Source organism: Neopsephotus bourkii, unplaced genomic scaffold (assembly GCF_033783945.1).
Source record: "Neopsephotus bourkii isolate Nb327-2 ecotype Australia unplaced genomic scaffold, CSIRO-AGI_Nbou_v1 NB_1723, whole genome shotgun sequence".
In the NCBI taxonomy this organism is placed as follows: domain Eukaryota; kingdom Metazoa; phylum Chordata; class Aves; order Psittaciformes; family Psittacidae; genus Neopsephotus; species Neopsephotus bourkii.
The window spans coordinates 125975-141732 of record NW_026902197.1 but is presented as its reverse complement, the minus strand read 5'-3'; the positions used below and the strand labels follow the sequence as shown (position 1 = coordinate 141732).

The 15758-nt window shown below is 41.9% G+C and overlaps 1 protein-coding gene across 2 annotated transcripts in view; it reads left to right on the top strand.

Moving 5' to 3' along the window:
* The window catches only part of UACA (uveal autoantigen with coiled-coil domains and ankyrin repeats), a 31421-nt gene extending 16759 nt beyond the window's left edge, over nucleotides 1-14662 (top strand). For both annotated transcript variants that reach the window (XM_061376606.1, XM_061376607.1), the window contains exons 6-19: nucleotides 225-295; nucleotides 407-513; nucleotides 1471-1652; nucleotides 2065-2102; nucleotides 2514-2600; nucleotides 3744-3851; nucleotides 4861-4893; nucleotides 5394-5492; nucleotides 5677-5713; nucleotides 6382-6434; nucleotides 7801-10488; nucleotides 11044-11196; nucleotides 12029-12094; nucleotides 12812-14662. In XM_061376606.1, coding sequence (XP_061232590.1) covers nucleotides 225-295; nucleotides 407-513; nucleotides 1471-1652; nucleotides 2065-2102; nucleotides 2514-2600; nucleotides 3744-3851; nucleotides 4861-4893; nucleotides 5394-5492; nucleotides 5677-5713; nucleotides 6382-6434; nucleotides 7801-10488; nucleotides 11044-11196; nucleotides 12029-12094; nucleotides 12812-12883 — 3794 coding nt within the window. In that variant the 3' untranslated portion in view covers nucleotides 12884-14662. The remainder of the gene's footprint in view (nucleotides 1-224; nucleotides 296-406; nucleotides 514-1470; nucleotides 1653-2064; nucleotides 2103-2513; nucleotides 2601-3743; nucleotides 3852-4860; nucleotides 4894-5393; nucleotides 5493-5676; nucleotides 5714-6381; nucleotides 6435-7800; nucleotides 10489-11043; nucleotides 11197-12028; nucleotides 12095-12811) is intronic.
* Nucleotides 14663-15758: the final 1096 nt, after the last annotated feature.

The window sequence follows — 15758 nt, the reverse complement described above, 5'->3', positions numbered from 1 at the left end:
GTACTCTGCATTTGCATTGTGCTATGCAGAGTCTTGAATGATCCTGTTTGGTTTCTTTAACATGCTTTTGAGACGGTTGTGAGAGAGCCAAGTCATAGAGCCTTGTCGTGCTTCAAGTTGGTTGCATGAATTTTTTTGAAGCAGGTATACCCAAGGAGGTGTTTGGGGTTTCACAAAGGCTGTTTTCAGCAATGTAACCTGCTCTTTTCTTTTTCTCTTGAAAGCTATGTCGGACTGCTCCTCAAGCATACAACTACTGTGTGATCACGGGGCCTCAGTGAATTCAAAAGATGGAGTAAGTTGGGGCTAATAAACGTTGCATTCTCCTGCACAAACCCTATTGGAGTTCGTGTGCTTTCCCTGCTTTCCCTCCTTCCCTTATTTCTTCTGCCTTTCCTCTCTTCAGGACGGGAGGACACCGCTAGTGCTGGCCACTCAGATGTGTCGTCCCACCGTTTGTCAGCTTCTGCTAGACAGAGGAGCAGATGTTAATGCCAGGGACAAACAGAACAGGTAATGCATGCAGGGGCTTGTCAGAGTGCCCACTGACATTTAAAGGGTAATAAAAAGCTGTCACTTGGCTTTCAGGCTACAGAATAAATATGCTAAATTCAGTGGAAAAGAACCTGGGATTTAGTTTCCAAGTACATGTGCCAGTTCAATAATGCAGAGAAGCGTGGCTTTATTTCACTGCTTATTCTTGCATCCTAAATACATACAGGCTTGTGCTTGCCAACAGAGGAAGTGCACTTGGTTGTTTTAAGGGTTTGTCTGTCCAAAGCTGCATCTTACACCCTTTGGGATCAACATGCAGAATGGGTCATGACAAAGGTAGCATTCTGACAAGAAGTACTTGAGTCTCATTGGAGCTCCAAAAGGACCTAAGGACCTTGAAATGTTTAACTTCTGTGTTCATGGAGAGGGGCCAGGGGAAGAGTTTTCTATCTGTAGCTGCTACTTCTGCCAGTTGTTTTTTGGGAGGGTGACTGCCTGGTGTCCAGTGGACACGAGGCTGCTGTGGGACAAAGCGTGGATACATGCACTGTGTGTTCTGGAGCTGGCAAGTTGTTTTTAAGGCACTGCCAGGGCTCTCAAGCTGCACTTGGCCCACCCTGAACTTTGTCTAAACTTCTTGTTTTGTTTGTTGAGTCTATTGAGATATGTATCTAAATAGAGAGGAAGCCAAAGTCGTATGAGTTCAAAACACTTGGTGGCTCTCCCACAGGCAGTAGGTTTATGTTGGGTTTCATCAAAATACTGCTATTACAGTGGGCTTGGTTGCTGTTTAACAAATATTTATCTGTTGACAAAATAACTTCTTAAAGATTATTTCCTCTCTTGATAGAGGAGAGATTCCTTGACTCAAGCTTCTGTGATTAGATAGAAGTGTATGATGGATTCTTTCTGTGATTGCTCTGTTAAAGCACAAGCACCCAAATCTCTGAACGCACTCTTTCTCCCCATCCTCAGGACTGCCTTAATGTTAGGCTGTGAATATGGCTGCAGGGATGCAGTGGAAGTGTTGCTCAAAAATGGTGCGGATGTTAGTTTGACTGATGGCCTTGGTCATGACTGTGCTTACTATGCCAGGATTGGGGACAATATTGACATTTTGGCTTTAATAAAAGCTGCCGTTGAGGATTCCAGCAAAGGTACGAACAACGTGGCTACAACAGCTTGCTGTTGTTCTTTGATTTGAATTGTGCATCTTCCCACTGCTGTGTCTTCAGGAGCTATGTTTCTGGAGGGCAGCTGTAGTCCTTTGAACATACAGGTGATAAACTGCCTGTTTGGGAGGTGAAAGAAGGCTTTGGGGTTTTGTTTTTAGTAAAGCTTTTAAGGTAAATGCAGGCTGTGATGCGTTGAGGCATTAACATTGCTTGAACCTGGCATTGCAGTAGTGAACATAGGAGTTATTTAGGCTCATCTATAGAAAAACTGCACTTGTGAATGCTTCCATGTTGGTTTAATTGGGTTGGTGGTAAATCTAATTATTGAAATGATCAAATTTCAATAAGCCTGAAATGCGTATTTTAACTTCCTACTTTTGTGGTGCTTTTTTAGGAAGAGATACCATGAAGAAGGGGCAGCCTGAGCAAAAGGTAAGGCTGCTTGTACTAAATGTCTCTAAGGCAGTATATTCCTAGGGTTGCTGAGAGGGTGATTAAGATTGTGCTGTGATGCAAAACTAGATCAGTGATTTTTGAGTTCTTAACTTCATCTGTAGCTGGGAAGATTCCCGCTGTAATCAGCTGGGCTGGTTATTTCTGTTTGAGAAATATGTGATGATGTGCATATTTGGGATTAGAGTTTTGACAAGCATCCCGTTTTCTGTCTGGATGAGATCATGAGTGACCTCTTGCTGAGAAGCAATCTGCCCAAATGCAAATGCTGGTAGTACTGCCCCCCCCCCTGCAGGAGCTAGGATGGAGGCAGAGCTCACTCTACCCAGAAATGGATGTCTGCAGAGTGCAACAGGAATGTAAATTAATACTTTACTGTTGCAATAACAGATTACTAATGTGCCACAGAAGTGGAATCGGCTGCATGTGCAGGAGGAGGTGAATGTCAAGCTGTATCAGAAGGAACATAACGCTCAGGTAAGTGAGAAGGATTTCTCTGACTTGCATATTCCCATGTGCATAATGAGCCAGACACACTAAAGACAAGATGTGCTTGTAAAGAGAGCATTAGTGATTCCATTAAAGGTCATATATATTGCTGTTTACTTAAAACTTAATTGCACAACTGTGTAATGTGGCAATTGTGCAGATAAGCTGTTAACTTCAGGAAAAACGTACTTGTGTGTGTAATAAATAGTTGCAAGTCTCTTCATGCCTTAACTTTTCCTGACTCTTAACCTTCTGTCTACTTCCACCTGTAGTGAAATCAGAATCATAAACCAGGAAGGCTTATTTTTTAACATTCTCAATGCATCTCACTAAAAATAACCTGTTATAATGGTTCTACCAACAGTATTGATTTTTCTCATCTCATTACTGTGTCATTGCAGTTCTCAGAAAGGTAAACAACGTTTTAAGCTCTGGGGAACAAACCACTGAGAAATAGAGGCCTGCATTCTGAAATGCTTTGTAATTAAAGGATAAAGATCTCTAAAGGCAACTTCTCTGCTTTGAGCTAAAGTAGTTGCCCCAGTTAAGGTGGCGCTTATCAGGCAAGAGTTAAAGAGGCTTTGTTGTTTGCATGTGAGCACTGGGCTGACTGATGGAGCACACACCTACCACTTTCACATGCTGGGTTTCTTACCTGTTACTAGGGTGGTTCTGGGGGTTGTTTGGAACAGTTAGCACACCGGAGGGTTGCTGTGCTTCATGCTGGTTGAGGCTTTTTCATCACACCTTTGGCTGCAGCAGCTGGGTTTCAGGAACTGTTTTAACATCAGCTATTTTTATGTGTTAACAGACAGCAGATAAGCAGCCTCTTGAGTGCTGTCAGCATCGAATGTAATCTTGCTCTGCTCATACTTTCAAAGCCTGTATGTACCCTTACAAGAGAATGATTTATCTGGGCTGAAAAGCTTAAAGACTGGAGCTTGTGCTTATGTAAAACTTCAGTATGAACCAGACGTGGAGTAAGGCCCCAAAAGCATTAGGGGACTCACTAGGCAAAGCTTGATGTCTCTAGTGACTGTTCAGTCTGCTGGTTCAGGTTCTTTGGTTTTCCCAGGGTGTGTAGTGTGATTGTGTGGTGCTTTGTTTTAATTTTATATCTTTACTTCTAAGGAATTGGAGTTAGAAAATCAAGACTTGAAAGATCGAATGAGAGAAGCGCAAGAGGAGCAAAGGATGCTGCTGGATAGAATCAGTGGGCTACAACTGCAGCTGAGTGAGGTAAGCCTAATGTTGGAATGGAGGCTGTAATAGCTACTCAGTGCTGACAGGGGAGGCTGCTAGAAGTAGAAAGGAAAGCATATGTGATTAGGATATGGTCTTCACTGCTTTCCCGTGAATCATTTCTATGTGTCACTGCAAAAGCCTTTCATCTTGCAATAATAATCAGCATCTGAGGATTCAGGATCTGACCTGTTACAATGTCATTCAGTGGTGCTCGTAAATGTGAGCAATAACATTTATGGCTGTACTTTGAGGCATAATGTGAACTGTGAAGTGTTCTGGCCAGTTGTAATGGAGAGTAAACTTCCCCTCCACACTAAATGTAGGTGGTGTGTTACCCTTTATCATAGCTGCTGCTCATTTTACAGCTCTTACTTTAAGTGGAAACGAGAAAAATCTTTTAATTAGTAAAAACAGAAACAAAGGTTTTCAATAGGGGATTTCTCACCCACATTTGAAACCCTGGGTTTAAAAAAGTTCCCTCTTCTTAAAGGCACAAATTTGACAGTAGAATTAAGGAAGAAAATAAAACCAAGGGTGTTTTTCCTCTTTGTGGAGGCTCGCACTTGTTTCCCTCACTGTATTTTTGTAGACGTGCGCTTTAAGAGGGTGCAGCTTCCCCTCAAAGTAGCACATGCATAGAATATTTCTTACTGGAATTGTGGTCTTATCTGAGCTGTTCTTCTAAGCATTGCCCCAATAAAATGAACTCCTTTATACTCACTTTCCAAAATCAACAAACTTCTACTGAGAAACTGTTCTCTTCTGCCTCAGTAGTGTATGATTTAGATACCTGAAGATAATCCAGTTGTCTTGTTTGCATGTCAAGAGACACTGCTCTGTCAAAGACTCTGAGCTTCTGTTTGTCCTCTCTTCCAGAGCTTAGATGGTAAACTGAGTAGCATTAAAAATGGGGTAGACTTGTCAGCTGCTGAACTGTGTATGAGCCCCTTATGCATCATTGCAGAAATGATTTGTGGGGGGATTTTCTTTGTTATTTTTGCAGGAGCAAATGTTTGCAGATGATCTTGAGAATGAGGTACGATATCACCTGCAAGCGATAGTCACTTCCCTACCTCCAGTTCTATCGCATTTAACTGATGGTATATGAAACTAGAGAGAAAAGCAAAGCTACCTGTAAATGCTAAATGAAATATCCACTGGTACGTGCTCAGCTTATACAGCTGCACAGCACTTCTGTTACTACAAATAATATATGTAATCCCTGTGGCACCTTTAAAGCAGACTTAATATTATAAATGTCTTTAGTGACTTTCAGTAATGCAAGGTTAATAAATGTGAGTAAGTTAAACAGTAGCAAATAATGGTGCTTATTCCCTTGACTCATTGTTCAAGACTCCTCTTGTGGAGGAGCAGTGGAAGAACTTCAGAATCAAACATTTAAGAATCCTTTTCAGTGCTGGTCTTGGTTGAAGTTCTTCCTAAACCTTATAGAAGTTGCTTAGTTGCTTGAGTTCTTATCAGTCTGTCTCTCCTTGTGGCTTTGGCTACTTGGCATTCTTTCTCTTTCTCTTTCAGAAGGATGAACTGAAGAAAATCCTAACCACCAAGGAAAAACAGCAGGAGGAAAGCTTAAGGACTATTGAAGCTCTCAAAGCTAAACTCAAGTATTATGAAGTATGTGAATTGATTTGAAATGTAATACAGCAATTGGTATTTACTGTAGTAAATACTTAAGCAACTGTTGAAAAGCTTAAGTGGTTATCTCCTTATAAAAGCTTTAATCCCTAGTTTAACATAGAGTAAAACTTTGAAATGAGTTTTCAGCTTTAATTTTGTGTTTCTTTGTGTTTGCTTTTAGGTTGATTTTGTGGGATCTGGAAGTAACTTTGCTAATAGTAAGTATTTAGTTATTAAATCTTGCCATGCAGTGTTAGAATAGAGATAAAGGGTGTGTTTTTCCTGTTCTCTCTTCCTTTTGTTGGTCTTAACTGTAGCCAAGCACAAGGTGTGTGTCCACACTTGAGACCTCAGAATCCAGTCAGCTTCAGCTGGGCACAGCTGGGTTTGCACATGAGGCATGATCGATCAGTCTTGCTTACGAGTGGCTGGTCTTGTGAAATATGCACTGTAACTGCTGCATCTTCTGATAACATGAAAAAAGAACTGAGCAGGACCTGTGCTCTCAACTGAGCTCCTCTCTCTGTCCTTTATGTCTTAACCAACGCTTTTGTCTAGCTTAGGACAAAAAAAACTATGGTCTTTTGTGTCCAACTTGGTCACAGGCCTGTCTTGTACCTGTGTAACTTAAAACTGTCACTTAACCTGTCATGAGCCATGGTGAGAGCTGTTTGCCTGCCTGTCAGGAGGGGTCATTCATTTGGAGTGCAAGGGGGTGCTTTTCCCTGGTGCTCATGGTGCTCTTCATGACTGTTCTGCAGAAGGGTTTACTGAGCCCGTTATAGTCCCACTGAGCAGAATAAAATGAGGAAGGAAAATCATAGTTTCTGTGACTGTGTTACTGTTTTTAACCAGAGACTAAATGGTGTTTGCTTTGAAAACCTAGGAAAAGAAGATTTATTACTTAAACAAGGACAAGTGTTTGCTGGGGAATCACAGGTAATAAACATGTTGCTGCTTGAGTGCGTTCTAAGATATTTATGCTTGGGAAAGCTAAATGTAGTTATAAACGTCTGTATATTAATCATTGCTTTGGAATACAACGTTTTCCTTAGTACTTGCTTGGTTACTTTTAAGTGCTGGTGCCCTCTAGAGTTACACATGTGGCATAGCTCTGAGTGCTGGGTGCTGGGTGCTGAATGAGCATCCTTACAACTCATTCACACTGCCGGATCAACAGTGTAAAGGGCAATTGGTTTTCACCTCCATAATTCTTTTTGTCCAGTTTTAATTCAGTTAAAATTCAGGAAACTTGATTTTCCTGCCAGCTCTACAACTATTTCCTGACAACTTTGGTGGCTGATAGCTAGCTACCTTGTAAAGCAGCAGTTCAGTTATAAACAAGATCCATCAGACCCTGACAGTGAGTCATACATGACAGGGACTGGTTCTAACTGACAGGCTGTTCTTACACTTCAGTGATGCTTTTGGAGGTGAGTGGCTGGAAATAAAACTGTACATCCTGGGCTTTCTGACTGGATTTCACTGATAGATGTTTTTGATGTTCTGCTGCTAACACAGAAAAATCCAGTCTTTTCTGCTGTGTTTCATGTAAGGTTATCCCTGTGGTCTTAGGATTTCTTTGTCTTTATCTGAAGTTTAAAATGAACTGATGTGTAATTCTTCACATAAAAACAAAGGAAAAAGGGGGTGGGAGGGTGCAAAACTGACCCAAAATCCCAAACCATGTCCCAAGGAGGAATTAAGTGGCTTTAAGCTAGCCTAAGCCAAGCTTCCAGCCTCCTGACAGCTGCCTAGTGCTTTCTGGCCCTTGGAACATGAACAAGTGATGGGTGGTAGTGCAAACCACCTAATAGGAGGGCAAAACTGCATTGTGAAAGATCCCGTCCTGGATGGTAAATTACATGAGTGTGTTCCTGAGTGTTTTTAGGGAGAAGCTTCCATCAACCATGACAGTATCTGTTCTAATTCCTTTCAAAATTATTCTCCCATGCTTGAGGGCCAGGGGAAATCTCTTCATAAATGAAATTTCTCCTAGCAGATGAGTGAATAAATATGAAGAATATAAGAAGGAAAAGGAAATGAATACACTGTGCTTGAACTTTAGTGTCTGTGGGTCTGGTGGTTGGGAAATGGTAATGTAGAGCTCTATCAAAGATTTTCACTGTTAAAAGCCGAAATACATGTGTTCTGTAATATGGACAAGAATAGAGGAGCGTGTTCCTAAGGAGAAAAGAAATCTCAGAGCTGTTTTATGCTCATCTCACCATGGGTTTAAGACAGTTATGTACGTGGCTTGTCAAACCTGTAAACATGTATCTGTTTTGTGCCAATTCATCTTCAGTCCAGGTCTATGCTGAGACCCCTGGAGCTCTCCCTGCCTAACCAATCACCCACTTCAGAGAAGGAAACTTTAAAGAAGGAACTTGACAACATGAGGACCCTCTATGGTGCTGCAAAGGAAGAAATCAACAAATTGCAGCGAGAGCTGTCTCACAAGGTGTCGGAGTGTAAAGCTTTGGCATCAGAGTGTGAAAGAACCAAGGCGGAATCTGACGGACAGATAAAACAGCTGGAGGATGCTTTAAAGGATGTGCAGAAAAGAATGTTTGACTCGGAAGGCAAAGTTAAGCAAATGCAGACGCACTTTCTTGCTCTGAAAGATCACCTGACTAACGAAGCTGCTTTGGGAAACAGTAAGCTAACAGAGGAGCTGAAGGAGCAGTTGAAAGAAATGAAAGGCAAGTATGAAGGAGCCTCTGCTGAAGTGGGAAAACTGAGGAACCAGATTAAGCAAAACGAATTGCTGGTGGCGGAATTCAAGAGAGATGAAGGCAGGCTAGTGGAGGAAAATAAAAGGTTGCAGAAGGAACTTGTGAAGTTGGAGATGGAACGAGATAAAAGGGGAAGAAATGTCATGGAGTTAGAAGGGCAGCTCAAAGAAACAGCGGCAAAGTTGGCCCGCTCGGTAACTTCAGAGACATTTGAAAACATGAAGAGTTTGTTATCGACTGAAGTGAATGTGAAAGCAAGGAGGTTAGCAGAGATGGAAGGAGAGCATGGGAAACTGCAGGCAGAGATCCTGCTTCTGAAGAGGGAATCCGAGAGTCAGAAAGAGAAACTGGCTCAGCACGTAAAGCCAGAGGAGCACGAACAAATGAGGCGGGGGTTTGAGAAGAAAAATGAAGAGCTTGGGAAGGCAGTTTCTGAATTGTCCCACAAGAACCAGGCTCTGCAGAAGGAGCTTGAAAGATTGCAGGCTGATAACAAGGTGTTTAAGCAACAAATCCAAATGCTAAAAACTGAACTGAAAAGCCAGAATGTGCCTTTAAAAATCCATGAGGAATTGAAGAAAACAAATGAGCTGGCTGTCAGTGACCTGACCAGAAAGCTTTTTGAACTAACAAAGAAGTACAATGAAAGCAAAGCAGAAGCTGAAAAGTTGCTAGCAGAGAAGAACAACTTAAATGAGGACATGAGCCACTTCCAAGCTGTGTACCTGTCTCCAGAGCAGCACAAAAGAGAGGTGGAAGCTTTAAAATGCAGCGGTATCGAGCTGGAAAAGCAGCTTGCTGAGCTTCAGAGAAAATATGATGCTGAACAAAGCAAAGTGTGCAAACTGGTCTCTGAAAACACAGCCCTGAGAGAGACTCCCGGGGATCAGTATGTGTTGGCTACAACACATGAAGAGGTTAAAACAGCCTTGAATAACACCCTCGAAAAAACCAACAAGGAGCTGTCAGAGCTGAAGGGAAAAATGGAAGAGGTAAAGCAGGAACTCAAGAGGGTGAATGAAGAAAATGGAACCTTGAAAAATAAGGTGAAACTCTTACAGAATCAACTGCAAACAGAGTGTATAAGTTTGAAAGACCATGAAACTGCAGTGACTGCTTTAAATAAAAGCATGCAAGAGCTTCAAGAGAACAATGCTGCAGTTAGGGCTGAGTATAAGAGGGGTCAAGAAGAAATTTTACAGTTGCATGCAGAAATTGAAGCCCAGAAGAAGGAACTTGACACAATTCAAGAGTGCATTAAGTCCAAATATGCCCCAGTTGCCTCCTTTGAAGACAGAGAACAAAGCTTTGAGGCCACAGTGAAAGAACTAAAAGCACAGTTGGAGGAACAGGAGCAGAAGTACAGAGAAATGGAGGAGGAAAACCTGAAGTGCAAAGAGGAGAATGAGAAGCTCAGAACCGGTGTTCTGTCCATCCAGAGCGACTTGCAGCAGAACTATATCCTGGCTGAGAAATCCCATGAAATGGAGAAAATGTTCACAGGCAAAATGGAGGAGCTGAATAAGCAATTGAGGGACTTGCTGCAGAAATACACAGGGGAAAAAGAGAAGGATGAGCTGCAGGAGAGCCCTGAGCAGCCCATGGCCGTGCAGGCTGGGCATCTTTCAGCAGAGCAGATTGAAGCCTTGAAGAATGCTCTTGGCCACACTATAGAGGATCTGAGGGAAGCCCTCAGAAGTAAGAAGGAATGTTACGACAAAGAAACACTAAAAGTAGAACAACTGCAGCAGGAGTTGTCGGGTCTGAAAGAATCTTCAATCCCTTTGGTAGAATACGCACAAATGAAGGAAACATTAGAACAAGAAATTGTAGCAATGAAAACCAGCTTGAGAGAAAAGGAAGAAGAAAACCAAGTGAAAAGCAAGGAAATCTCGAAGCTGCAGTCGGAGGTGCAGCTTACTCAACAAGCTTTAACAGACCTGCAGAGGAAAGAAGTGATTGACATGTCAGAATACGAATCCATGAAGAGTACTCTGGAGGCCCAGATTAACAGCATAGCTGAAAGCTTGTCCAATATGAATAGAAAGTATGAGGAAGCACGTGAGGAGGCTTTGCAAGCTAAAAGGAGTGAGCTTTCTTTAAAGGATGAAAAGGAATTGCTTCAGTTACGGAGCTGCAGTATTGAGCAAGAAATCAAAGACCAGAAAGAAAGGTGTGATAAATCATTGACAACAATTATGGACTTGCAGAAGAGAATACAGGAATCTGCAAAGCAGGTGGAAGCCAAGGATAACAAGGTGGGATATGGCAGTTAAGCTCTGGATGCTTTCAGTTTAGGGGTAAGGAACTAGACAGCAAATGCAGCTACTTTAGTGTTCAAGCATGACTTTGTCTGCTGAGCATTAAGTACATGGTGATGTGGGTGTATTTGGTGGTCTGAATACCTAACTGGGGCCGAAAAGAAGGCTGGAGAGGGGCACTGAACAAAGGCCTATAGGGACAGGCCAAGGGGAATGGCTTGAACCTGCCCGAGGGGAGACTGAGCTGAGCTCTTAGGCAGAAGCTCTTCCCTGTGAGGGTGCTGAGGCGCTGGCACAGGGTGCCCAGAGAAGCTGTGGCTGCCCCATCCCTGGCAGTGCTCAAGGCCAGGTTGGACACAGGGGCTTGGAGCAAGCTGCTCCAGTGGAAGGGGTCCCTGCCCGTGGCAGGGGTTGGGGCTGGAGGAGCTTTAAGGTCCCTTCCAGCACAAACCAGTCTGGGTTTCATCAGACTTCAAAGAGCGTTAAAAAATACTGGTTTTTGTAAGTGATACATCCTTAAATGAGGGTTTTTTTGTACTTTTGTTTTTAAAGATTACAGAGCTGCTTAATGATGTGGAGCGGTTAAAACAAGCTCTTAATGGCTTGTCTCAACTCACATATACCACTGGGATTCCCTCAAAGAGGCAGAACCAGCAGGTTGAAGTGCTCCAGAACCAGGTGAAAACACTGCAGCAGCAGCTTGCTGTAAGTAATCCTGATCTCATGATTTTTGTTCCTTGCTTCTCTGTAAATCTTCTGCTTCTTCCTCCCCATTGGAGTTGCAACATTTGGGAACTTTTCCAGGTAAAAAGGACACAGACAATTTGGAATCTGTGCTCATGAGCTACGCTGCTGTAGTTTGTGCCAAGAGCATTTCTATATGCAAGTTCTAAGCTCATATTTTCTTACAAAGCCCACCAGCCATGTATATTCTCACTGCAAAAGAAAGTGAGGTTGTCTTTCCTTAATGGATTTGATTCCATGTTCCCTTGCCTGTAAACAGAAGGGTATTGCTTATCATTAAGTGTACTAACAGTAAATGGGAATACTTCAAGTGCTGTGACTGTGCACAAACATGTTTGTGGCCCCTGTGACTTCAGTAAAGCTCATAATTAAAGCTGTGTGTGTGAGCAAGGTTAGTTGTAAATCTGTGCAGAGCAAGATGTGTCTTCAACAGTATTTGTGAGGTTGACCTCACGAATGAGGCAAAGCATTCTTATATTGGGTGGTTTAAAACAAACAGCTAACGCTGTTGGTGAAACAAGTTTTCACCCTGGCACCTGTGCTAAGCACACTAGATCAGCCTGCCTCTGCCAGCCTTCAGCAAAACTGCCTTGCTGCAAATCAGCAGTGACAAAAGTAAAGCAGTGACTTTCTTCTTGATTAATGGAGGGGATACAGCTAACTTTAACCTTGATGTTCTGCTTCGGCTAGTCTGTAAGTACACAAATCCAAGCTCACAAAGTTGGAAATGGGCAAGAGTAAATGTTAAAAGAACTCAATGACTTCACCTCTTCTTCCTCTCTTCTTTTTATAGGACGCTAAAAGGCAGCATCAAGAGGTAGTTTCTGTTTATCGGACACATCTTCTCAGTGCTGTACAGGTATGATAGTCCCAGGGTCAGATTGGTTTACTGTCATCTCAGCGTAACAGGTTCTTGAGACCCACTTCTAGCTGCCATACTGGAAGACCTCAAACATCTTCAAATACCTGTTTTGATGTTGAGAGTTTTAATTTAGAATGAACTGATCCAACAAAAGCAAACACACCCCACAGCTCTAGACTTGGGCCATCTTCTTATTACACCTGGTCTATGTGTAACTCTGTATAACCATAACCTGCTTTGAAGGGTGGTGGTGTCTGGTGGTGTGAGCCTGTTATTTAGTTCTGCATCATCCCAGGTAATGCTGGAGACAAGTCCAGTAGAAGCTGGAAACCTAGTGCAGGCTTACCCAGTGGCTCTCACTGAACAAAGAGCTGATCAACTCATACCAGTCTTATGACTCCAGATACTTGAGCATGCAAAAGAGGGAGTGCTACCACAGCAGCAGGCTGTGGAGTCCTGAGTATAGGAACAGTAATTTCTTCCCCACATCATATTTTCATGAAGGAAACTGCTGTGTCAAAGAGGCAGCTCCTTCTTATTTGAGGGGAAAAATAACAGGATGCCAAAAGTACTGCAGATTTTCCCAGTGAGTGGTGAAAATACAGCAATGATTTAAGTCTTTTGGGTAATCTTGAAGAATCTCCTAATGTTAGTGATGGATAGTTGACACTTTATGGGATTTTAATTGTTTTTTTAACTGTTTGCTCCCTCCAGGGTCACATGGATGAAGATGTCCAAGCTGCTTTACTACAGATCATTCGGATGAGGCAGGGACTTGTTTGCTGACGTGTTAGTGCCATTGCTCGTGAAGGCTGCTGCATTGTAGGAGTGCTGTGGTTATGGGAGTGATAACCTTCATGAGGTTTATATAGTTATGGTAATATAGCTGCAATTAGGACCTCCAAATATGAAACAACTTACAAAGCTGAAACATTTTCTTCATATACAATGGTAAAATAAGGCTACTGAGTTTCAGATCTGACACTTGTTAGATTAATAAAAGATGTAGAACATCTTTTAAAGCTGGTATACAAGCTGACTGTCAAAATGATGACATGGTAGTTAAATTCTTTTAATGTCTGATTGACCTCTTAAAGCAGGGCCTATACCCATAAACCTGTTTATCCTAGAACTTGAACTCTCATGGTATGGTTAAAACATAAAGTGGCTTCAAATGAGTTTGGCTGAGTATTGTAGCTGTATGTCTCCTTTAATGATTAAGAGAAAGTGGCTATTTTGTCACATAAGCTGATCAGGACATACTACAACATGTTTAGTGAGTCAGCTGCAAAGGTAAAGGAAAGGTGGTTAGGTCTATGTTGTAACTTGGCTGGCCAAGTTACAGACTTTATATTTAAATATAAGCTTAAGCTGTAGTGCCTTTTGCTTATTGCAACATTTAAAATCAGGTTTTCCATCAAAACACTAACTTTTATGTTTGCCTCCTCTTCCCCCCAGGGTTTTTCAGGAATGCTTTGTAATATTGATTACTGTAGGCTAGAGCAGTGGGACTGGAGTGGCACGGTTTGTAGAGCAGCGTTTTGAGCTAAACTCAATAGTCCTGCTCCTGTATAATTCCATTCTTCATTAGGCCTATGGGTGTAGACTGAGCAGCTCCTGAAGCTGCACACTAGCCAATTCAGGTATTGGATTTTCAAACACTATCTCATGGAAGTTTAAGGTATTTTCCTCTTAGCTGTAAATTATGTACTATAATCTTATTTATGGGGAAAGATGCAAATAGTAAAGATTAATTGAAGGAGAATTTTGATCTGTTTGGAATCTACCTATTAAGCCAAACAGGGCTTTGTTTTTAACTGAAGGATGATGTTCCCATAAGTAAGTTTTATGAAAGAAAACATGAAATCTGGGACTATTCAAAGGAAGTAATTGGAAGACGAGCCTGGTAAGGTATGTGGTTCTAATAGAGCAAAGAGTGTAAGAGCTGTTGGTAGTTGTGTGAACTTCAGTCTGTGGATGAAAGCATTTGCTTATAACCAGCAAATTAGGAACCTGGCATCCTGATGCAGAAGAGAGAAACCTCTTCCATGTTCCTGAGAAGTGAGGACCTAAGTCAGAGCGTGGAGTTCTCTGCTTCGTGGTGACTGAGCTTCCCACCAAGCTGCGGGCTTAGGTCCCATTGTTTTCGTAGTGTTATGTTTGTTTCCTTTTTAATCCCTTTTTGGGTAGTCTTGAGGGATTGAAGAGACAACTGTCACATGGAGGAGGATGCAGACATAGGGATGAATGTGCAGGGCAGTTTTCATTATATAAATACACTTAATATATTTACTAAGTATGTGTCTGTAGTTACACAGATCTACTGCTGCTTTCCTTTAATTTCTTAGAGGACTATTACAGAAAACATCTCAGTATATGTGTTACTTTTTAGCCAAATTCTTTTAGGGTTGCATTACTTGAAACTCTTATTAGAGAGCCTTTGTTTTGATATACTAACGCCGCGTATTTTGATATTGTATGGTCCTTCTTGAGGGAGTTCTATCTATGTTTTTCTAAATTTCTCCCTTCCTACATCATCAATAAAGTGTTTTCTTCTTTTTCTTACTGTAGTGGTCAGTTCTGTAGAAGGTAAAGAAATGTAAGTCTGGGTAGTGAAGGGTCTTGAACTCACTTGAGTCCTCCCAAATACCAGGTAACACATTTGGGGTTTAGGTGTCCACTCTGGGGTATTGGGTTTTTTCTATCTATTTCCAGAGTTTCACAGAATCCCAGGTTGAAGGGACCTCAAGGACCACCTGGTCCAATCTTTCCAGGCACAGCATGACCCAGACTGGATGTCCCAGCTGTACCTTAACAGTGTCCAGTGCTGGGGAGTCACCTCTTCCCTGGGGAGATTATTTCAGTGGTGATTGTTCTCAGTGTGAAGCTGTGAACTTGGATGCATGATGGTGAAGGTAAAGCCTGGGCCGTGAAGTTCCCATAGCAGTGATAATCCATGTGCTTGGTAAAAACATCCATAAGGCATCTCCTCCCTAGTGAAGAAGCTTTCAATACTTGTGCATTCATGGACAAACATCACTGATAATGGAAGGAAGAAAGGAGAGGGCACAAGAATGTCAAATGTAAATGAAATGCATCCAAGAGGTTTAAGGGATTTTAGGAGCTGCTTTGTACCCCAGTAAAGCAGGTTCAGTAAGGTAATGCAGCCCATAAGTGATTGTTGGCACAATGTTCCTATTATGCAATAGCACTTTTTATAGCTAATATGTGACTTCTTTTCAGTTTTGGAGTAGCAGCCTTTGGAATCTCTCTGCATCCTGGGAAGTTCAGAGGGATTACTGCTTCTTTTCCTTAATCTAATGCCTGCATTGCTCTGCCAACTCAGAAAATTAACTTTTAATAGAAAAAACATACATGTAATTGTGGCAGCTATTACATCAGATGGGTTTTACATTAAGTGAAAAAGATGGTGAGCATTTAAGGGCCATTAAGTTGTGAAGCTTTCTCTTGTTGGACTCAGAGCCTTTGAGCCAGCCCTCCGCTGTGAAGGGTATTTATTTTTACATTTGCAGGGGATGCTGGATGATGGGAATACATTAGAAAGGAAAATAGGACATGAAAATGTGAAGGTTTTCCACTCGCTGAGCAGCTAGTTTTATTTCATAATAATTAGTTTTACACTTCATTAAATGTTGGGATT